Raw genomic sequence first — 25467 nt, 5'->3', positions numbered from 1 at the left:
CAGACCAAGAACTGATCAGGGTCATCCCTGATTGGGATAAGTGGTTTGGAACAGAACCTAGGTTTTGGGGGAGGCCGAGGTGGGGAGAAAGCCCAACATTAATGAGGATGGTCAGGAAAAGCTCTCCAAAAAGGTGACACCCAATCGCTGTATAATGGAGCTAGCCATGGGAATATCTAGGTTGAGGGCAGAGGGGGCATTCTAAACTGGGAAAGTGATGAGCAAGGCAGAGAAGGAGAGAAAATGAGGACAGAAAACAGGCAAAAGCCAGAAACCATAGTGGCGGAGAGGATGAATTTTATTCTTTGAACAAAAGGAAATACATCGGCTCAGAAATCCTCACTCTTTTCTCAGCATCCCTTCCCTTCAAATATTAGCTGTTCCCATTTTACCTCCCGCCAATTCTCTCTAAGGTTACAGCTCATCCTTCATCACCAGGAAACAGACTGTGAACAGATACTAGTCCTCTTGCCAAACATCCACCTCTGCATCTCAGCTGGCCACACTGTCACCTGGGAGGATACACTATACACACCCCTACTTAGATACACAAAGTGGGAGCTCAGCACCTCTGAACACAGTATACTCAGCTCTTCCGAGTGGTTTACGATGATGCTCACCTGGAATTAACACTCCTCTGCAGAACACTAGGGCTACCATGTGTTCTGTAAGGAATGACCAGGACAGCAACTTTCACCATGGTCAAGACTTCTGTCAAGTATCTCTCGGACACACATGTCCCTCTTCATTTCCACTGCCATCACATTAACTGAGACTCTTATCACTTCAGATCCGAATTCTGAAATACTCTCCAAGAATGCCTTCCTATGACTGCTTTGACTCCATGGTTCTCAAACTCCAGCACACATCAGACACACTGGGATACCACTCTCAGGCTCCTCTCCCCTTCCTAAAACAGATGTTCATCATTCTGCCTCCTTAGATTAAGAACCTAAAGTAGCTACCCACACCTACCACGTGCACTAGAAATCGGCTCACCATACCTGTCCAACCAGACTGGAATGATGAGCAAGGCTATTTAAAAACAGTCCAGCTCCCGCCTGTAATCCCAGCACTTTGGGAGGTTAAGGTGGGTGGATCACGAGGTCAGGAGCTCCAGACCAGCCTGGCCAACACGGTGAAACCCTGACTCTACTCAAAATACAAAAATTAGCTGGGCATGGTGGCCCACACCTGTATTCCCAACCTCTGCAGAGGCTGCAGTGAGCTGAGATCGTGCCACTGCACTCCCGTCTGGTCACAGAGTGAGACTCTGTCTCAAAAAAAAAAAAGCACTCCGGTATTCTGCAAGAGGCTCATCAGCATAGCAACCCCTCAAGTATAGCACGATGTAATTAATAAAAAGATTCCTGGACTAGAAATTAGAAGTCAGCCAAGCCATTCTCCAGCCTTGTGACCCTCACAGTGTCCCTTAACTTCCCTGAGTCCCTAGTCTTATTTTTGAAGTGCTCTCATTTCACAACATCTGCAGGAGAAGCAAAGGCAATGGTTATTATGAGTGTGTTTTGTGAACTTTCAAGCCCTGTGCAAGTTAATAACCATGTCTAATTCTCCAAAATCTATGGTGCTCAGTCCACATATTCATATTCCTGCCCTGCTGGAGACATGCCCGAGCGCCTTTCATAATATACATCTTCAGTGAGGTGACGACTCCTCATGTTTCTAACTTAAAAGATATGTTAATTTAAGGCAGGATGAGTTTTTTAGTCTATTTAAAATATATATATATATAAAATGAATACGTAACTTATAAAAATGTGGAACTATATCATTATCACTTACATTCCAATTCTTACTTTACAAATTACTTTATAAGCTTGGTTACAAAAAAAACTTCATAGTAAATGAGCATCTGGGCTCTGGAATTGGATGCTTTTATTCATTTCCTGACTCCCTTTTGCCTCAAGAGAAGTCAAAGATTTCCCACAATATATTGGTTCCACTGAAACTGTGATCCTAGAGAACTAGGCTGCAGCCTCCCAAGGCCATTTTCTATTACTTATCTGGAGGTTTTGTCTCTTTCCTCTAGAAATCATAATTTTTACTCACTTATGTTGGACAGGGAAATAACTGGTAACTTTTTTCTCCTCCTTCCAAATTATCTGAACTCTGCTCACATTACTTTTATAATGAAAAACTGATTTATAAAAATTTTGAAACATAAAAGTAGTATTTTAAATAACAGCAAAGGAAAAGTCTTTTCTCCACCACTTCCCAGTTCTGTAACCTTGAACTCACTTTACCTCTGTAAGTCTCAGTTTCCTTATCTGTAAGATGGGGATCGTTAAGTCTGCAGTTACTACTATACAAAGTAGTTGCAAAGATGGAGGAAGCTCCTGGAATTAAAGGTATAAGCATTTATATATATTGAGGCATTACTACAGTTCTCCGCAAGTGTCAACCTGCACCATCTGCCCTGCTAAGAACCACATACGCACACATACATGGTGACCTGGCAAAGTTTCTCTGCACTTTGCTCATAATCTGATGACCTTCTACTATTAACATATCTGATTCATGAGATCTATTGATTGAAAGGTAAAGAAGGGATTTTATTATTTGTATTACAATCAATAAAAGTCTACAAAACCAATATATAATCATCGTATCCCCTCACCCTTCTCCCCTGAAGCAGGTCACAAGACCCTCATCTAAGAGGTGCCCTCCCTGGACCCTGAGGAAAGGAACATCCTTATCTCCAATGCCTCGGACTTCCCTGAGCAGGGACTTCACTAGATGAACGCTACTGGACTTTCCTCTCCCTCCTCCCCTCTTCATTCCTCCTCTGGGAAAGAAATGAATTATCTGATTGGTGAGCTGGAAAGAAACACGGGGCATAAATGGCCCAGCCCCTTTCTTACATGGAAAGAGGATGCAGAAAAGTCTATTCTCTCAGCAATGCAGTGAGCTAGTAGGGCAGGCTCTACCGCCCCCCACCGCCCAACCATGACCCTCACAAGGGAGGCCTGTGATTTAGGGCTGAAATTCCATTCAGGGCTATGTCAAAAAGAAGCCCATTTTTCCATGCATCTAAGCTGTAATACAACCTCCAACATAGTCTTTGTGAATAACGAAGCTATGAATTTGATCTCCATAGGCCTGACTCTTGCATCAATATTTCAACTTAGGCCAAAAAGGAACCTTTTTTCCAAAGAGAGAACTAAACACTTAGAATCTGTACGCACAGAATGATGGGCGGACAAGTTTACTCTTCAGAGACTTTTACTAATTTGTGTGGAAGTATCCAGGGTTCTTTTGCAAGCAAATCCAAATCCAAGTCCCCTGCACCTGTGGACTCCAGATCTCCCTGCCCTCAAGAGCTCCAGGGCAAGAAGTCTCAGGCATTACTACAATTCAGCTGTGTGGTGTTCAGGAGCTCAGAAGCAACTGTGACTGGACAGCCAGACTACAGACACTCCTGTTACCATTTCTCATTAGTTATCCAAGGGAGAGGAGGGACCCCATAAGCTCATAGTCTACAGTGGGCTGTGTTAGATGGCAAGACTTCCAAGAAAGTCATTAACCTCTCCAAGTCTTTGTTTCCTCAGCTATGAAAAGGATGAGGATACGACAATATCCACCCAACAGGTATTATTAACATTGCTGTTATGAGCATCAGAAAAGATAAAAATGCAGATGTGAAAGGTAAAACTGCAACTACGTAATGCACTAAAAGGAATGATGTAAATATTATCATCTATGAAAGAATAAAAGTGCCTGCTCTCTCCTCCTGTGAATAGTGGGCTCATCCTTCAGACTCAAATGGGGAACCAGAGGTTTTTTTTTCTTTTCATTTCCAAATAATCTCAGGCTTCCAAAAAGCTGGAAAAATAGGACAGAGTTTGTATACCCAGCTCCCCTAGATAACATCTGACATAACACTTTTGAAGGGTGCTGGCAATTATTGTGTAGCATTGCCCTTTGGTCTGTCTGGTGTTTCCTTACGATCAGATTCAGGCTACACCTTTTGGGCAACAGTCTATGGCCGTATCACCCTGAACACACCCAATCTTGTCTATTTCGGAAGCTAAGCAGGGTCGTGTCTGGTTAGTACTTGGACAAGAGACATTATGGGCAAGAAAACCACAGCAGCGATGCCGTGTTCTCAGTGCATGGTATCAGGGCTATGAGCTGCATGCACAGCTTGTTTCTGGTGACGACCACATAGCTAGGGTGGTCTCTAATGTGAGGTTACTACTGTTCCCTTGGGAGTCACTAAGCATCTTCAGGGGAGGTTCTCAAGACTCTGCAGATACCCCATTTCACAACACACATTGCCCCCTAACTTTAGTGTCCACGGAGTGTTCTTGCATGTACCCATTACCATTGTGGTTTGTCAAACAGCAATTTTCTGTTCCCGTCATTTCTTCCACATCAGTCAGAATGAATAGGGAAGAGCTCTCCCTCCCACCACTGACATGTTTACCCAATTATTTACATACTATAAACACATCGATATTAATTGATTCTGTGGACTATATAACTCATTACAGTCATTATTTATTTTCTTTCTCACATTGCCCCAGATTTGGCCATTGGAAGCTCCTTTATGTTGCTCCCATGTTCTTTCGACAAGCCCTGTCCTTTTTTCCAGCAATTCTTTACTTTCTGGCACAAGATCTTCTAGGTTCATCTTGTACTTTCCCGGCCCTGGTGCTGGAATCAGCCAGGAGCCTTGGTTTCTTTTGTCAGAGAATGGCATCAGAACTGAGGCCTTGGGTGCCAGGGGTCTCTGCGTCTAGGCCCCAGAACAGCAGAGTTCTGACCCAGAGCCACCCCTGTGGTGCCACAGTGCTTCAAGTTATGTCTCCTTTAGTAGATCTGTTAATGAACAGAAAGAGTTGGGTTTTGTTCTTTTTTTAAAAAAAGCACTTAGTCTATATAACCCAAACACGATATATAAATTCATTTAAATTATTATACCTTAATGCCCCTCCCTGCTATCCTGATTTTTTTTAATAAGTACAATTATAATAAGCTGCTTTTTAGTATTGCATTGTTACATATGGTAATACTTTTACATTGCCCAATATGTCTCTAATAAAAATAACTTATTTTGAAACGACTTCTCGGTAAACACTGGTGACTACTCTGGTTAAGCAACTAAGCCAGATCATTAGGCGAAGGCTAAATGAATTAGTAAGAAGCAGGACAGGGTAACATAAGTACAGTGAGAAGGTGGGATGTATTCCCAAAAACTTGCCTTGGCTTTCCCAAGCTCAGTCAAGGGTTTTTGTTGTTGTAGTTGTTAAACTAAGAAGGACTGTTCTGAGAGGGAATGGTATAGATGTGGTAATGGCATGGAAAATACACCTGGCACTCTTCTAACACAAAGGCGGTAAAAGCTAGACTTAACTCTATGTAATAACAGCTGGGCAATCTCTCCTGCATTCTTTTCTTTAATAGTGGTAAAATATATATAGCATAAAATTAATTATCATCTTAACCATTTTAAAGCACACAGCTCAGTGGTGTTAAGTATATTCACGCTGTGTGAACCAAACAGGTGTGGTTCATCACTTCAATCTTTAGAACTTTTTCATCTTGCAAAACTGAAACTCCATACTCATTAAACAACTCCCTCTACCCTGAATTCTTTACTAACCAATCCAAGGGAGAGTCACTCTCTTCTCTTACAAGCCCTTGGCCAACATTTTGCCATAACCTTCATGAGTGAGCCATATGGACACCTCATCCCACTAAACCAGTCTCTGGAACTCAGTCTCCTGAGCAGCCAGAACTCCCTATGTAATTCTGGGATATCCCAATGCCAACCTTGATTTGGTAACTAAAGCTACCAACACTCTGTACCCACACTGGGCTGACATATCTAGGCTTGGTAAGTAAAGTATAAAGAAGTCTATGAAAGGTTTTCTCTCCGTTCCTTTAATTCTGAGGCCCTAGACCCCTGTGTTCTGTTTTTATGACTTTCTCAAGTAAATCAAAAAGACACACTTTAACTTAGAGACTGTAAATTGAGCAACCTTGTGTTCAGCCTGTTTCCTATGGAAAAATACATATTTGATGAGCCAACAATATGTCTCCCACCTCCAACGAAGAGATGTGGTAAGAGGAGAAAGTAAAGTGATGACAAAGCTCTGGCCAGTGTGCCGAGTCTTTCCTCACTTTTCCAAAGTGACCTTAACACAGTTGTTTCAACAACTAGTTTCACTTCAAATCAAACAGATTTGAAGTGATGAACACAAAACTGTCAAATATCTTAAAGTTTGTCACTTTGGTGACCTGAAAGCACACTGGCAGGAAATTCTAACTCCAAGAATTTCAGAGTGACAAGGCATTTTAGCTGATCATGTACTTCTCTGGACATGAGGATCCATTTGTGGGAAGATTCTCTCTTGGCTCTTTCAAGGTTGGAGGGAGAATCAAAAGAAACCATGGTTGTCAAAACACTTTGTAAGACTAAACAAGTGAAAGGGATTATAAGCAAGGAGGCAAATGAAGTTCTTAAACGTGCACCGGCCCAGAAATGAGAAGGTGGAGCATCAGGATGTAATGCCACCACTGCCTGGCCGTGGCACTTGGCTATGTCACTTGACACCCAGGGTGTCTCACTTGTTAAATGGTGACTCAAACTCCCTCCTTGGCTGCCTCACAACTTTGTGTTAAGAAGCAAATAGCTATTTGTGGAGTGAGGAGTACCAGAAGGAGTAACATATGAGGTATGGCATTATCATTTTCTGTTCAGACTAACTCCATAAAAGCCACATTTCTTGTCCACATCCAAGTTTCCTCCACTTTGCAAGTGTCCTTTTAGGATGCTCCACATTACATTTATAAGGGCTTGCTTTGACACATGCATTAGAAGACCTATTAATTAAAAGGCAGAGTGAGAATGTCTATTATTTAGTTTTTAAAAAGAAAAAGACTATGAAAACTGCAAATGTGAATACAGGTTGAGCATTCCTAATGTGAAAATCCAAAACTGAAATGCTCCAAAATCTGAAACTTTTTGAGGACTCACACGACACTCAAAAAAAAAAAAAAAAAAAATGTTCACTGGAGTATTTTGGATCTTTGGATTAGGGATGCCCACCCTGTGCTATCATGAAAACACTTCTCAATTAGTTCTTATATTTCACCTCCACTTCCTTTTATGTAGCTTTAACCTCTTCCTCTCTGACTCCTTCCCAACTCAGAAATACACACAAACCTCATTCATTTCTATTTAAGGTAAAACCAGCAAGAAAGGTAACTCCCTCAATCTTGCTTTCTCTCCTAACGCACCCTTCTCCCACTCCTTCTTTTCATAGGCAAGAGCTTCAAAAAAGAACTAATGCTCACTCTCCCTACTTCCCCACCTCCCATTGACCTTTAGCCATGCAGCCTGACTCCTGCCTCAACTTCCCTGAAACCTTACGAGCTAAAGGTCCCCAGTGACCTAACTATGAAATGCAAAGAATACTTTTTCACCCATATCCATGAAGACCTCTTTGGCACACCTGGCTCTGCTGACTGCATTCCAGAACTCACCCCTCCCCCCAAGTCCCTTGCCTGTCCTGTGGCCACCAACTCATAGAGTCTACCTCTCTCACACATCTATGTAGCTCTTGTTTGAACTGTCATTGTCTCAGCCATCCTTCAATGTTCTGTGTTCCCAAAGGTTCCTTCCTCCATTCTCTTCTCTTTTGTTATGGCTCTCTGGGAAATACAGGTGTGGTTTATCACTTCAACAATTATGTGCATGCTAAAGACTTCCAGTCTACAGATGCAGCTTGTTGCTGACTATGCATATCATGCCCTTATTTATTATCGCTTTCAGTAATTTTTATTTTATTATAGCTTTCAAACTCAGCATTATAAAGTCGTTACTTAGGAAACTATCGGATGAGTTAGAGGATAACTATGAAGGAAGAGCACTTCTTTTAGAAGAAAACACAAAATTCCATGAGCAGGGACATACACAGTAAAAAAGGATATGGAAAACAAATGCCTTAAGATACTTAGAAGTTATTTTCAACTTCATCTCCATTCTGTAGCCTCTTCTATATATTGCGTGAGTAGAATCCTAAGACAAACTACCAAACCCATGAGTATAAAGAACACATGCAGAGCTGAAATTTCAAATGCAAAATCCAAACTGCTAAGGATCTGCTGTATAATCTTAAAAGTTTAATAAACCTCTAAGGATGGATGAAAAGTGCTTTCTCATGTACTAAAACAGCTTTAACAGAGCTGCCTTAATAACTCACAAAAAACAACCTTCATGTTCAAAGAGAGAATCTGTTAATTCTAAATGATCTGGAAAGGAACAAAAATTAACCAAGTATGATATCACAGAAAAATATCTAATGGAAGAGGAAAATATCGTGATATATTAAGTTTTAAAAACTAGATTACCGAACAGTATATTATTTAATATGATCCCAATTAAGAAAAAAATTTAGTATCTCTACATATGAAGAGAAAAAGAATGCACACAAAAATAATTAGGATTATAGTAATACATATTTCATTCTCTTTGTGCTTTCTATAGCTCTGAATTTTCTACAATGAACACTTCTTAAAATGTATTTTTAAACCAAGATTATGCAAAAAATGTAAGAAAGAAATAATCATAATATAATATTTGATGAAAAAGTCTATTATGGTTACAACTGTATCAAGAAGCACATGCCTAGGAAAAAGACTGGAAGGAAATACACCAAAATTCTGTGTTCAAGTGGTCATCATTATGGTTGATGTTTGTCCTTTCCTCCATTTTCCCCAATGTTTGGCAGTGCGATTTACTATTTTATAATAAAAATAACAGCCAAAAATATTTAAAGACAAAAAAGACTGGAAAGGGAGTTGTGCCCCAAAGTTGAATTTCATTTTGCTTTCATGTAACAGTGCCACCTATTCACTGAGTCCCTGAGCAGCCACCGTGTCTCCTTCCCTGATTTATAAAATGGGCACTCTACTTGCCTAGGCCTCTCCTGACCTCACTGGTTTGTCAAACACAATGCACTATGCAAATATCAGTATTCTACTCCTTCAAGGGTTGGACTGTTCCCCTCTCTTCCCCCAGGAATGCCCACAACCCTTCCTGACCTGTTCACAGTAGATGCTCCGCGTTGTCTGGATGCCTGTTGTGTATCACATGATGCAAAGTGAAGGCTGCTTGTTGCCATATCTGAGTGAGAAGATCTGTTAATTAAAAAGACAAAGTGAGGTTTTTTATTTCCTTGTCCTGTGAGAAAAATCTACATCAGTGCAATTACACAACACAAGCCTTCCAATTATTTTTATACATTTATCAATTTTAAAAATCAAGTAACAAAAATCTACTGTATGTGTCAAACATTCCTGAAATACAGCCCTAATAACCTTATTTTTTCATTCTAGTACACAAAAAATAAGTGAACTGAAATTACCCCACAGCTCTCCACCCAAAGATAGGATTGTATCTTGTATATATCCTTCCAGGTTTTTTTCCCAAGTAAATCTATATATATTTTAATAAAACTTTATTAAAGCTATGTATTATAATGGGTTATCATATACAGTTATCATGGATTACATACAGGAATTATTCTGAACTTTTTCTTCTCAATAAATCCAGAGTTGCTTTATCATAGCATCTGCAACATTCTGCTGACTGGAAATACGATAATTTGTTACCTGTACCTCATTTTCAGGCATGTAGGTTACTCCCAAAGTTTTGGCATTACAAACTACTGTAATAAGCCCCTTTACTCACTTGCCTAATTATTTCCTAAAAATACATTCCTGAAGGCAAGGGTGCTTATTTTGTAAGGTACTTTATTTGTAATCAACTATCTAATTTCCCATTAAACACACACCACAGAAAGCTAACATAAAGAAGGAGAAGACCAATCTGCCTTGCAGAATCTTAGGCCAGTTTATTGACCCAAAGATATCTCACAGACACACCATGGGGGCAGGTCCACTCAGAGAAGGAAACTTCCAGAAAGAATTTAAGTCCTGCCCTGGATTACAATAGAATTGCCAATCTCCTTCCAGTTCCACTCACCTTAACAGTACACATCTCACAGAGAAGAGCCAGAGTCATTAAAAAAAAAAGGCAGAGTTATTAAAAAAAAAGAGAAGTTGTATGTGTGTGCGTGTGTGTGTGTGTGTGTGTTCTGTTTTGTTTTGTTTTTAATTCTAAGATATACAATGGGTGCAATGGCTCACGCTTGTAATCTCAGCATTTTGGGAGGCCAAGGCGGTTGGATCACCTGAGGTCAGGAGTTCAAGACCAGCCTGACCAACATGGTGAAACTCCGTTTCTACTAAACATACAAAAATTAGCCAGGTCTGGTGGCACATGCCTGTAATCTCAGCTACTGGGGAGGCTGAGGCAGGAGAATCGCTTGAACCCAGGAGGCGGAGGTTGCGGTGAGCCAAGATCGTACCGTTGCACTCCAGCCTGGGCGACAAGAGTGAAACTCCATCTCAAAAACAAATAAATAAATAAATAAATAAGTACAGTGCCCTCAATTAAGTGGAGTTCCCCCCACCCCCCATTTGGAAGTTCAGACTTTCCAATGCACTCTAGCATTTTAAACTAGACATTCATTTTTATCTTGGACATATCAAGTTCCCTAAATTTTACACATCATGTAGGGGAAGACTGAAGTTGTTCTTACAAGGCTGGTTAGGTGTGGGTGGTGGGAGGGAAGAAAACTCCACAGGTAAGGGGAAATGTCACTAGAAAACAAGTTATTTCCATCAGAAAAACTTCTTATTATGAGAATACAGGTACCCCTTCCATAAATAAGACTCTGGGCAGTGACCATCAGCTCCGTTTACAAGCAGGGAAAGAGGAAGTGACTGACTGAAAAGGCTATCTACCCATATGGCAAGAGTGCTTGCCCATTTGTTCACTTACAGATTCATTTTCAAGGGCTAGAAACACAGTCTTTGAAATGCACTGTAAAAATATCCCCTTTTCACATTTGCCTTTAGCTTTAATAAAAGTCTCCCCAATATTGAAATTTTTGCTTAGTCATAACTATCACTCTTTTCTTTAACATCTCTGATTTTGAGGGCATACTTAGAAAAACCTTCCCTCTACAAAGATTATATAACATACTTTTACCTGTGTTTTACTTTTCAATATGCAATTTGTTTATTCGTTTATAATTTAAATAGATGGTACAAGATAGTGCTGTGTAATTTTTTTCCCTAATCTTTTGCCACGTTTCCCAAGATTGTTTTTAAATAAACCACATCTTTTATCCCAATGATTTGACATGCCATTACACACTAGATATAAACATAAACTTGTTGTGCCAGGTAAATATTATATGTTTCAAAGTGCTAAAATAATTGAGACTGGGAACGGTGGCCCACGCCTATAATCCCAGCACTTTGGGAGGTTGAGGCAGGCAGATTACTTGAGGTCAGGAGTTTGAGAACAGCCTGGCCAACATGGTGAAACCCTATCTCTAATAAAAATACAAAAATTAGCCAGGCATGGTGGCGGGTGCCTGTAATCCCAGCTACTCGGGAGGCTGAGACAGGAGAATCACTTGAACCTGAGAGGCAGAGGTTGCAGTGAGCCAAGACTGCGCCACTGCACTCCAGCCTGGGTGACAAGAGTGAAACTCTATCTCAAAAAATAAAAATAGTAATAATGAATTGGGAGGCCATTCAGCAAAGATGGTTCCTATACAAGCAAATGGAAACTCAACTCAATGTAAACACTCAAAACGAAACTTAAGCTTAGCCAATCAGAAACCGCCAACTCACCTCTAACTAGGAACTTCCCACTTGTTCCAGTCAAATATTTTATTTGTCTTGCTTCTTTAAATACTTCATAAGTTTCCCCCTCCCACTCCTTAGGAAGAACACTGAACTGCTTGTGTTCTAATGATATTCAATTCAGGAATCACTCAGTGCTCAAACCAACTAGCTAAAATATTACTGTGCCTAAATTAATCTGTTAACAAAAGCTAAAATTATTGTATCTTTACCTGACACAACAGACTTGAATTTACCAGAATATAATAATTATTAATAAAATAATGTTACATTTTATTCCTCTTTTCTAAGGCATAAAGGTTTAGATTCTTCTAGTCCTTTATGTTTGTATACACATGCACATGAAGTCACAGAAGTTCTATAGTATTTCTAGATTATGTTAATATCACAATAAGCATATCATGCCACAAACTAATTTTTTATTAAACAGGATGTTTTTAGATACAGACCTAACTCATTTATTGAAAGTACTGTCTAGTGTTTTAAGAATGCATTTTCTCATTCTGTTAATAAGAAATGCTTCAAATACATAAAGTAGAGAAAATAATACTGCAAACACACAAGTATAATCTAGAATCCATTTTGTGTACAGTCTGAACTACATTTAATTCTTTCCTGCATGGATAAGCAAGAAATAACTCATCTACTTGTTATAACAGCTTGGAAACTAGGCAAAAGGAAGACTGCATGTCCTCTCAAGGTCATCTTGGAGCACTGTCCAACAGGCCCACCCAAGGAACATTTAATTCCCTAGGAGGTATACATCTTGTTTGGCTTTCTATTTACTATTAAAACCTACACTCTGTAAAATTATGTTAACTTGTAGATTTCTTAATCTGGTAGATATGCAAATAATTTCTGTGTGGTAAGATTATGGTTTTATTACTTTGCTGGAGGTTAACCAGTTTAGTGCATAACAAACCTTATTTCAACACTTATTCTTTCCTCAGTTCTCCAAATGCTGTTACCAGTTTTACCACCTTGCCTGATTTCCTCATTGACATGTGTTGATTCCATAATTATGATACTCTGACATACTGGATTATTCTGTCTCTTACACACAGCAGTTTTCCATATGTGCGCAGGTCTGTTTTTGGGCATTCTTTTGTTCCATCACATATTTGCCTCTCTCTGCACTAGTCACACCATTTTTATTATCATGGCTTTCTGAGACCTGTAAGCCAATTGGAGCGAGTTCTCTACTTTATTAAATATTCTTTTTGTCAGATTGCTATTATTACACCTACATTCTTGTTTATGAATTTCAGAGTTAGTCATTATAACATTACAAGCAAGTCCTGCTGGAGTTTTGACTGGGAATTTATTACATTATTAGGAAATCTACAGAGAATTGTTGTCTTTATAATATTGCATCTTCACATCTTTATACATTTATTCAGGTCTTCTCTTATTTCCTTCATAAAGGCTTTTAATATCTGAACACTGTACTGATATGCATGTACCCTTGCAAAAGAGCCATGCTAAATCTTAATACTGGAGGCTACGAAAAGTAACACACTGAACTTCAATTACACCTATTAGTACATTGGAATATATGCCCTTATTCTGTCTTGTTTTAACGGCTCTAAGTTTTTAAACAGCTTTATTGAGACATAATTCACAGACCATAGAATTCACCCAATTAATGTTTATAATCACTGTTTTTTAGTATATTCACAGACTATCACCACAATCTAATTTTATAACATTTTGTCACCCAAATGTATCCATCTATCAGCAGTCACTCCTCATTCGCCACTCCACCTCCTCTAGTCCTAAACAACCACTAATCTACTTTCTCTGTCTACAGATTTGCCTATTCTGGACATTTCATATCAATGGAATCATAAAACGTGTGGTCTTTATGCTTGGCTTTTTCAGTTAGCATGTTTTCAAGATTCATTCCTGTGGTAGCATGTAACAGTACTTCACTCCTTTTTATTGCCTAATATTATCCCATTGCATAGATATATCACATTTTGTTAATCATTTGTTGATAATATATTAATTATTTGCATTTTTGCAGCCATTACGAATAATGCTGTTATGAACATTCATGTATAAGTTCTTGGCCAGGCACGGTGGCTCACTCCTGTAATCCCAGCAGGACTTTGGGAGGCCGAGGTGGGGAGATCACTTGAGGTCAGGAGATCAAGACCTGCCTGGCCAACATGGCAAAACTCCATCTCTACTAAAAATACAAAAATTAGCCAGGCATGGTGGTGTGCACCTGTAATCCCCAGCTACTCAGGAGGTTGAAGCAGAAGAATTGCTTGAACCCGGGAGACGGAGGTTGCAGTGAGGTGAAATCGTGCCACTGCACTCCAGCCTGGGTGACAGAGTGAGACTCCATCTTAGGAAAAAAAAAAAAAAAGTTATCGTGTAGACATGTATTTTCATTTCTCTTAATTATATATCTAGCATTGCTATGGAATGCTAAATATATGGTATGTGGAATTGCTACATTATGTGGTAACTCTATGTTTGACATTTTGAAGAACTACTAGACTGTTTTCCAAAGTGGTTGTGTGATTTTTCTGATCTTTTTTTTTTTATTTTTTTATTTTTTTGTAGAAATGGTGCCTTGCCATCTTGCCCAGGCTGGCCTTGAACTCCTAGGCTCAAGCAATCCTCCCACCCCAGCTTCCCAGAGTGTTTGGATTACCAGCATGAGCCACCATGCCTGGCCGGCTATGTGATTTTATATTCCCACCAATAATGTACTAGAGCCCCAATTTCTCAACAGTTTGGCCAGTATTTGTTTTTGTCCATGAGATACGGTGGTATCTCATTGTAGTTTTTGGTGTGCATTTGCTTATCGACTAATAATGTTAAGAATCTTTTTAGGCACTTAATGGCCAATTGTATATCTTCTTTGGAGTAATGTCTGTTCGATTATTTTCCCATTTTTAATTGAGTTGCTTATCTTTTTATTTTCCCTTGAATACTGCTCTAATTTTAATCACTAGGTAGAACTATTTGCGAGTGTAAAGCTTACAGCTATCTTTGTTTATACTTTTTCTCTCAATCAAATCATAGATAGCAGAGCTAATTCAAATTAAACTTCCCCAATAAATCCAACACAACATGCTATGTTCCTGCACAATGAGATAAAAGCTAGCCCACATTTAAAAATAAAATAAAATTTCAAAAATGAATAAAAATATGTCCTTCAAGCTTTTCCATCAACATTAAAATCTCCCCTTAGGGGAGAAAAGGAATGAGTGTAGATAGGCCAACTGATATGCTCTGGAAGCCACCATGTTTGTAATCTAGAGTCGAAATGGTATCCACCAAGCCAGTGCAGCCCTCTCAACTCCTGCAGAGACCTTGGCACATCTTACCAGGAGCTCCCCCTAGTCACCCCTACCAGGGTTGGTGCTTGAACTCATCACTGGGATACTCATGGGCAAGCTAGGGAATCTAGTTCTGCCCAGCTATGTCCCCCCTCCCAAACCTGAACAGGAACCTCAAGGCACCAGGCACTCCTCTGTCCAACTCATCACCTGAAACAGAGGGCACGTCACAGTAAATAAAAGACAAGTACATACCCATCTGCTTGTGCGGCAACTGGCTCTTACCCATAAGTGCCACCTACTGGCTTCCAAGTCAAACTGCACAGTCCAATAATAAAACCTGCCGGCAGAATTGCGCAGGGCTATAGAAGAGAACCCAAAAGACCCTATCCAACATACTTACTCTATAGTTACACACTTAGAAGAGGTGGAAACGGGGCGGGGGGTATGGGAGGAAAGTCTATCTAAATGAAAATAAATTCAAAAACAAAAACTAGTAGCCTTTCTAGATGAGAAGAAATCAACATAAAAATTCTGGCACCATGAAAAATCTAAATGTTGTGACATCACCAAAGGGTCACGCTAGCTCTCTAGCAACAGACCCTAACCAAGTAAAAACTCAGAAATGGCAGATAAATAATTCAGAGTATGGGCTGCAAGTAAGCTCAAAGAGATCCAACAGAAGGTTGAAAAATCAACACAATGAAACCATGAAAGTAATCCAAGAAATGAAGGAAGAGACTAATATCCTTTAAAAAACAAAAACAAAACAAAAAACCCCAGAACTTCTGGAAATGAAAAATTCACTTAAGAAATTTCAAAATACAGTTGAAAGTTTTAACAATAGACTGGATAGGCAGAAGAAAGAATTTCAGAGCTTAAAGACCTCCAATTCATATCACCAACTAATAATTTTTTAAAAAATAGTTTGAAGACCAACCTTTCAAATTAACCCAAACAAAAATAAAGAAAAAAGAATTTTTGAAAACGAACAAAGCATTTCAGACATAGAGGATTGTGTAAAGCAACCAAACCTATGGCTCATAGGCATTCCTGAGAAGGAAGAAGAAAAAGTAAGCAACCTGAAAAATATATTTGAGGAAATAATTCAGGAAACTCCCTAATCTTTCTAGAGAGGTGAACATCCAGATACAAGACATTCAGAGAACACCTGCAAGATACTATGCAAGATGAACTTCACCAAGGCATATAGTCATCAGACTATCCAAGGTCAACACTAAAGAAAAAATGTTAAAGGCAACTAGAGAGAAGGGTCAAATGACCTACAAAGGAAAACCCATCTGACTAAGAGCAAACTTCTCAGCAGAAACCCTACAAACCAGAAGAGACTGGGGTCTATTTTTAGCATCCTTAAAGAAAAAAAAAATGCCAGCCAAGAATTTCACATCCTGCCAAACAAAGCTTCATCAATGAAGAAGAAAGAAAATATTTTCTAGACAAGCAAATACTAAGGGCATCTGTCACCACAAGACCTATCCTACAAGAAATGCTGAAGAGAATTCTAAACATGGAAATGAAAGGACAATACTCACCATCATAAAAGAACACATAAGTGCAAAGCTCACAGATCTTATAAAACAATTACACAATTGAAACTCCAAAACAACTAGCTAACAACACTATGACAGGAATAAAACCTCACATATCAATAGTAACCTAAATGTAAATGACCTAAATGCCCCACTTAAAAGATACGGAGTAGCAAACTAGTTTTTAAAAAAAAAAATACAAGACCCAACCATCTGCTGCCTACAAGTGACCCACCTACTGGCTAAAGATACCCTTAGACTCAAAGTAAAAGGGAGAAAAAAGACATAAAATGAGAATGGAAAACAAAAGTGAGCAGGAGTCACTATTCTCATATCAAGTAAAATAGACTTCAAACCAACTAACAGTAAAAAAAGACAAAGAAGGACATTTCATATATAATGATAAAGGATTCAATATAACGAGAAGAATTAACTATTCTAAATATACATGGAACCAATACTGGGGTGCCCAGATTTATCAAACAAATCCTACTAGACCTAAGAGAATAGACTGATATCAATACAATTACAGTAAGGGACTTTGACACCTCCACTGACATCACTAGACAGATCATTGAGGCAGAAAATCAACAAAGAAACTTAGGACTTAAACTGGGTTACAGACCAAATGGGCCTAAGAAACATTTATAGAACATTCTACCAAACAACCACAGAATAAACACTCTTTTCATTTGTGCGTGGAACATTCTCCAGAATCAACCATATACTCAGCCATAAAGCAGGTCTCAATAAAATCAAATAAATAAAAATCATATTGAGTATCTTCTCATATCAGAGTGGGATGAAATTAGAAATCAATTCCAAGAAGAACTCTCAAAACTATACTAGTACATGGAACCTAAACAACTTGCCCCTGAGCAACTCTTGGGTAAACAATGAAATTAAGGCAGAAATAAAAAAATTCTTTTAAATGAATGAAAACAAAGACATAACATACTAAAACCTCTGGTACACAGCAAAAGCAGTGCTAAGAGGAAAGTTTATAGCATTAAATGCCTACATCAAAAAGACAGAAAGACCTCAAATTAACAACCTAACATCACAACTCAAGGAACTAGAAAAGCAAGAACAAACCAACCCAAAGCTAGCAGAAGAAAAGAACTAACAAAGATCAGAGCAAAACTAAATGAGATTAAGACCAAAAAAAAAATGGCAAGAAATCAACAAACTGGCCAGGCACAGTGGCTCCTGCCTGTAATCCCAGCACTTTGGGAGGCCCAAGCGGGTGGATCACCTGTTGTTAGGAGTTTGAGGCCAGCCTGGCCAACATGATGAAACACCATCTCCACTAAAAATACAAAAATTAGCGGGGCATGGTGGTGCATGCCTGTAGTCCCAGGTACTTGGGAGACTGAGGCAGGAGAATTACTTGAACCCAGGAGGCAGAGGTTGCAGTAAGCCAAGATCATGCCACTGTATTCTAGCCTGGGCAACAAAGCAAGACTCCATCTCAAAAAAGAAAAGAATCAACAAACTGAAAAGTCGGTTCTTCAAAAAGATAAACCAATTGGCAGACCATTAGCTAGACTAACCAAGAAAATGAAAGAGAAGATTCAAATAAGCATAATCAGAAATGATAAAGGCGATATTACAACCAATACCACAGAAATACAAATAATCATAAGAGACTCCTTATGAACTCCTTCACGCATACAAACTAGAAAACCTAGAGGAAATGGATAAATTCCTGAAAACATACAAACTCCCAAGATTGAAACAGAAAGAAAAAGAAATCCCAAGCAGACCAATAATAAGTAATGAAATTAAACTAGTAATAAAAAATCTACTGGGGAAAAAAAAAAAAAAGCAGCTCAGGACCAGATGCATTCACAGCCAAATTTTACCAGACATATAAAGACAAGCTACTACCAATCTTACTGAAACTATTACAAAAAATTTGAGGAGGTGCAGTCATTCCATAACACCTTCTATAAATCCAGTATCACCCTGATACTAAAATCAGATGACACAACAAAAACAGAAAACTACCAACCAATATCCCTGATGAATACAGATGCAAAAATCCTCCACAAAATACTAGCAAACTGAATCCAACACACATCAAAAATATAATTCATCACAATCAAGTGAGCTTTATTCCGGGTATGCAAGGATGGTTCAACATATGCAAATCAATAAACTAAAAACAAAAACCATAAAATCCAACATGCCTTCCTGATAAAAAAAAAACCTTCAACAAACCAGGCATCAAAGGAACATACCTCAAAATAATAAGAGCCATATGTGACAAACCCACAGCCAACATCATATTGAATTGGGAAAAGTTGAAAGCATTTCCCCTAAGGATGGAAAAAAATGAGGACACCCATTTTCACCACTCTTATTCAACATAATACTGGAAGTCCGAGCCAAAGGAATCAGGCAAGAGAAAGATATAAAAGGCATCTAAATTGGAAAAAAGGAAGTCAAATTATCTTTTTTTATTGATGACATAATAATACACCTAGAAAGCCCCAAAGACTCCTCCCAAAGGACAGAAAACCCTGAAGACTCCTCCAAAAGACTCCTGGACTTGATAAACAACTTCAGTAAAGTCAAGATACAAAGTCAATGCATAAAAATCAGTAGCATTTCTATATACCAATTATATTCAAGCTGAGAACCAAATCAAGAACTGAATGCCATTTATGTTAGCCACAACAAAAATCCTAGGAATACATTTAACCAAGTAGGTAAAAGATCTCTACAAGGAGAATGACAAAACACTGATGAAAGAAATCACAGATCATACAAACAAATGGAAAAACGTCCCATGCACATGGACTGGAAGAATCAGTATCATTAAAATGACCATATTGGCTGGGCGTGGTGGCTCATGCCTGTAATCCCAGCACTTTGGGAGGCCGAGATAGGCTGATTACTTGAGCTCAGAAATTTAAGACCAGCCTGGGCAACACGGCAAAACCCTGTCTCTACAAAAAACACGAAAAGTATCTGGGCATGGTATCACATGCCTGTAGTCCTAGCAACTAAGGAGGCTTAAGTGGAAGGATCACTTGAGTCTGGGAGGCATAGGCTGCAGTGAGCCAGGATCACACCACTGCACTTAGCCCAGGTGACAGAGTGAGACCCTGTCTCAAAAATAAGAAAGTATTTGCAGACTATGCCTCCGACAAAAGACTAACATCCAGAATCTATCAGGAACTCAAACAACTCAACAAGAAAGAAACAAACAATCCCATTAAAAACTGGGCAAAAGGCCTGAACAGATATTTATCAAATAAAGTAATACAAGAGGCCAACAAACACATAAAAAAAAAAATGCCCAACATCACTAATCATCAGAGAAATGCAAATTATAACCACAATGAGATATCATCTTACACCAGTCAGAATGGTTATTATTAAAAAATCAAAAAAACAACAGATGTTGTATTACCTGTGGAGAAAAGGGAACACTTGTACACTGCTGGTGGGAACAGACGTTGCTTCAACCTCTATGGAAAGCAGTATGAAGATATCTCAAGAAGCTAAAAATAGCGCTACCATTCAAGACAGCAATCCCACTACATGGTATCTACCCAAAGGAAAATAAATCTTTATATAAAAAAGACATCTGCACTCATACATTTATCACAGCACTATTCACAATAGCAAAGCCATGGAACCAACCTAGGTGTCCATCAATGGTTGAATGGATAAAGAAAATGTGGAATATATACACAATAGAATACTATGTAGCCACAAAAAGGAATGAAATCATCTTTGCAGCTTGATTTCATCAAGCTGAAATCAACTTGAATGGCGCTAGAAGCCATTATCCTAGGTAAACTAAGTCAGAAGCAGAAAATCAAATACCACCGGTTCTCACTTCTGAAAGCTAAACAATAGGTACACATGCAAATAAAGATGGAAATAACAGACACTTGGCACTCCAAAAGAGGGGAGGGAGGATGGAGATGAAGGCTGAAAAATTACCCTTTAGATACAATGTTCAATATTTGGGTGGTAAGTACACAAGAAGCTCAATCCCTACCATCATGCAATATACCCATGTAACAGATATGCGCATGTACCTTCAAATCTAAAACCTTAAAAATAAAAAGTGGTATCCACTAGAATTATGAAATGCAGGACTCTGACGCACCACTGGAAATCTATTGCTTAATATTATTGGCTACATAAAAAACATTTGTCTTTCTTACTAAAAAAAAAAACTGCTTGCCAGACCAAATTCTACACAAGGATGATTCCTCAAAGAGCTGTTCTCATGGCCAATGATCAGAGGAAAGAGGAGGTGCTGCTGCTGACAATGAGAAAGCAAGAAGAGCCCAAAAATAAAAAGATACTTCCCAAGTATCATCTTACTGCCAACTCCAATCCCATTTTGCCAGGCCTGTCACCAGTGCTTTCAGAATCAAAGGAATATACTTTCAACTTTTTCTCTCCACTCTGGCCCTGTTCCTTAAGAAGGAAAAACTAAACAGCTGAAAAAGGCCAAAGGGCAAGCACCAACAAGGATATAACTGTTCTATTAAATGAGAAACTGGTGAATTGATAAACTAGATAATCTTCTCCCCAAATAATCCATGCTTAGACTTCTTACACAGCCTTCCTCAATCAAAACTGTAACCCTTAGTATTATCTGTAGGATGTGGATAATCTTTAGATTCTTTGTAGTTTTCTATGTTTTTTTTTTTTTTCAAAAATGATAATGCACTATTTTAACAATCATGAAAAAAGTTAAGCATATATTTTGAGTAATTTAAGTCTATATTCATGAAGGGAATATTCAAATATTAATTTAAGGAAACACCCTCTGATCATCCCTTTTATATCACACATAACTCAAAACAGTTCTCCTAAGAAATATGCAAGAACAGTATAATTTATTATTTTTAGCCCTCTCCACATGAAGAACTCAGAATACATCAGTACTCAATGTGTTTCTCATGTTATTTTAGACCTTTTTAGAAGTCTTCCAAGCTTTCACTACTTTAAAAAAGTCAGTTCTTGAATGTGGTTTTTCTAATTTTATCTTTTCTATTTCCTGCATTTGATAACATGTTTCAATAGGTCTACTATTATATTCCTGAATTGCTTTCAAACTTATTACTTTATGCACATTTACCATCTCAATTTGGTCCTTAATGCATCTACCATTGCTAAAATGAACTATGATTCATGCCTTATTGAAGGAATCAGCCCTCACAGGAAGCTAAGAAATGGCGCTCTCATGAGTTCTCTAATACCAGCCTTGTTTCCCATCTTTGGCAGGTGAGAAAAACGCAGCACATGAGCGCCATGTGAATGTGATATTTGCCAAGTGTCCCTCAGCTTTATATGGAAAATGGAGAATGACAAGTTCATTCAAACAGATGGATTCATAACTGTTTGAACAGCTTCTCTCAAAAGGTATTCCCTTTATCATGTGTTTGACATTTGTATCAGAAACTGGGATTAAAATAGAGAATGCAAGGGAAAAAAAAAAGTCTCTGTAAAACAATGAAACTGGGAAAGAGAGCAGTGAATGGACCATAATTTAAAAAGATAACGCTCTAAGTGGACAACTTATATTTAGTAAACTAAAATTTAATTTTTATCCATAAACATTTAGGAATGCCGTATTTCAGGCATGGTATCAGATGTTAAAATACACAAAATAATAGCATGCCTGCTCTCAAAGAAGATACCTGAGTGAGAATAAATTATAAATTCCTGAATCTGAATCCAAAAAATCTAACTGAATAAAAACAGGATAAAAGAGATGTGACTTAACAACATGGTAAAAAGTTGCTAATTATTTTAAATGAATTTATGAACACAACAGAATATGAATACTGATACAACTTAAGTTGTATTAAGAAAACTATAGCATCTAGAATGAGGAAAATAGCATCTTTCCTAAGTTTCTTTTAATTAACTTTTTTTTCTTTTTTTTTTTTTTTTTCAGAGACAGAGTCTAGTTCTGTCGCCCAGGCTGGAGCGCAGTAGTGGGACCTCAGCACACTGTGACCTCTGCCTCACAGGTTCAAGCAATTCTCCTGTCTCAGCCTCCCAGGTAGCTGGGATTACAGGCACACACCACCACCATGCCTGGCTAATTTTTGTATTTTTAGTAGAAATAGGGTTTCATTATATTGGTCAGGCTGGTCTCGAACTCGTGACCTCAGGTGATCCACCTGCCTCGGCCTCCCAAAGTGCTGGGATTACAGGCATGAGCCACCGCACCCAGCCTAATTAACTCAGACTTAAAAATATAATTATCTCTTAATCAGAGTACAAACTTCATAAAGGCAGGATTGTATCGCAGCACCTAGTACAGTGTCTTCCAGGTAACGATCTTCAATAACAGTGTGCTGGTTGACTGAACAAATAAACAAAGGAGCAAATGAAGGATAACATCATTCTCATCTAGTCAGACCAGTCACACCTGGCCTACCTGATGTTCTAGACATACTCTTTTAAGAATATCAACAACAGGAAATGCAGGCCCGGCACGGTGGCTCATGCCTGTAATCCCAGCACTTTGGGAGGCCAAGGCAGGCAGATCACTTGAATCCAGGAGTTTGAGACCAGCCTGGGCAACATAGGGAGACCCCATCTCTACAAAAAATACGAAAAATTAGCCAGGAATGGTAGTGCATGCCTGTAGTCCCAGCTACTCGGGCAGCTGAAGCAGGAGGATCGCCTGAGACAGGGAGGTTGATTGAGGCTGCAGTAAGCTGTGATCACATCACTACACTCCAACCTGGGTGACAGAGGAAGACCCTATCTCAAAAAAAAGAAAGAAAGAAGAAAGAAAGAAAAGAAAGAAAGAAAGAAAGAAGAATTGGAAGAAAGCAGAGAAAAGAAAGGAATACGAAAGCTTCATTCACTAGAAAGATTTTGGTTCACCTTCTAGACCACCTTCTCTGGAGCAAAATCCTACTCTCAAATGACTCAGAAAATACATAATAATGTGTATACATAGAGTAATAAAACAAATATGACAAAATGTTAAAACTGAATTAAGGGCATTCAGAAGTTCTCTGTGTTACTCTTGCCCTTTTTCTGTAAGTTTGGAATTATCACAAAATTAAAAGTTTTTTTAAAAGACAGCTTATTGGCATGATGATCCCGTAACAAAGGGCAGAGACAGGGATTAAATGTGAGTGGCAAGTGAATCTCAGCAACCTGTGGGCCAACCAATGCCAGTGGAGAATGCCAAGTCCTTAGGCCACAGGCACACCAACAGTCCAGAAATCCTTTGGTGGCAGAGGCAGCAAGGAGAGAGGCCAATGCAGAGACAACAGGATGGGGCCCTCTACCAGGTAGCAGTCCCCAGACAGGAGCCATCCCTACACCACCTCTTCCTGCACCCAATGTCATGTCAGAAGGAGGAGAGAGAGGGGAAACCTTTTAAGAAGGAAGATATAAGACCGATACATAGTTTAAGTTTTTACTTGACTAGGCATTTACCCCTCCCACATCTCTCAGAAAACCTGAGTCACTCCAAAAGAGACTGCTGGAAATTTGAACAGATGATGTAATTTTTAACTGACCACTTAATGTGCTTTTCTGTCCTCAATGGGGATGAAAGTTCCAGAGCAAAGAAGAACAGCTGAAAAAAATAAAAGTACATTTCCACATAAAATACAAAGCATGATTCAGACCCTACTCATTGAGGGGCAGAACAAGATGGCAGAATATAAGGCTCCACTGATCATCGCCCCTGCAAGGAGACCAATTTAACAACTGTCTACAGATAAAAAGCACTTTCGTAAGAACCAAAAATCAGGTGAGCACTCGTAGTACCTGGCTTTAACTTCACATCGAAGACGCTACTCACTAAGAAAATCGAAGGCGGGCTGGGTACGGTGCTTCACACCTGTAATCCCAGGGTTTTGGGAGGCTGAGACAGGAGGATCACTTGAGCCCAGGACTTCCAGACCAGCCTGGGCAACATAGCAATACCCCATCTCTACAAAAAAATAAAAAATTAGACGTATGTAGTGGCATACACCTACAGTCCTAGCTACTTGCGAGGCTGAGAGGACAGCCTGAGCCCAGGAGTTCAAAGCTGCAGTGAACAGCACTGTGCAGTGCACAGGCTGTCGCCAAGGCTGGAGTCTCTAAAAACATTTTTTTTTCCATTTAAAAAAATTTTTACAAAGAAAATGGAAGGTAGTGCTTACTATCTCTTTCAGCAAAAGAAACTACTCCAACAGCTGCTGTTCTCCTGGCCCACAGTCATAGCAAATTACTGACCAAGTTGGAAACTTAGAACCAGAGCCTGTATCTTTTCAAATTCTTTCCTTAGGCAAGCAAATCACACTCCTTCACATTATTTAAAACAAACAGCAATGGAATGTTGGATTGGCAAGAGAGAGGCACAGCTCCTGTTTCATTTTGCTAGTTTTCTTTGCTGGTTTTTTAAATTAAAAACAAACAAAAATCCTTTTCCTGTTGGAGGGTTCTCTTATTTCTGACCGAAAACTTCTTACCTAATCTATGAATTACCCTTTCTCACCACATGACTGGAGCGTGATTTAGGAGAAGGCATGCTGGGACACACAGCAGACCACTGTGTTCCTCTCCTAGGTATGCCAGCCACTGGCGGGCAGTGTGGCTTTGCGCCACTCCCTCACCTCCGTGGGCCTCAGTGTCTCCATCTGCAAAAGCAAAGCAGCAATAACAACACCTGCCCTATCTCCCTCCCAGGTATACCACAAGGAAAGAACGTGCTCCATTTTGTAAAATCACTTTTTAAACTGAAACATCGTATCAATGTAAGGGAATGAAGTTGCTGATGTTATTAGAGGAGTTATACAGGAGTATAGTGGTGCTGATGTTATTAGAGGAGTTATACAGGAGTATAGTGGTGCTGATGTTATTAGAGGAGTTAT

At 39.0% G+C, this 25467-nt stretch overlaps 1 protein-coding gene across 6 annotated transcripts in view; it reads right to left on the bottom strand.

Annotated features, from left to right (window-relative positions):
* The window catches only part of TTC39B (tetratricopeptide repeat domain 39B), a 129735-nt gene that overhangs the window by 46229 nt on the left and 58039 nt on the right, over positions 1-25467 (bottom strand). For 3 of the 6 annotated variants that reach the window (XM_011930387.1, XM_011930384.1, XM_011930386.1), the window contains exon 3: positions 9073-9168. The exons of 2 other annotated variants lie outside the window; for them this stretch is intronic. In XM_011930387.1, coding sequence (XP_011785777.1) covers positions 9073-9168 — 96 coding nt within the window. Of the gene's footprint in view, positions 1-9072; positions 9169-15450; positions 15575-25467 lie in introns of those variants that run through there. One more of the 6 variants, XM_011930388.1, reaches the window with a different exon arrangement.

Source organism: Colobus angolensis, unplaced genomic scaffold, assembly GCF_000951035.1.
Source record: "Colobus angolensis palliatus isolate OR3802 unplaced genomic scaffold, Cang.pa_1.0 Scaffold86, whole genome shotgun sequence".
Classification (NCBI taxonomy): domain Eukaryota; kingdom Metazoa; phylum Chordata; class Mammalia; order Primates; family Cercopithecidae; genus Colobus; species Colobus angolensis.
The sequence above is the reverse complement of the archived record's forward strand: the minus strand, read 5'-3'. Positions and strand labels throughout refer to the sequence as shown.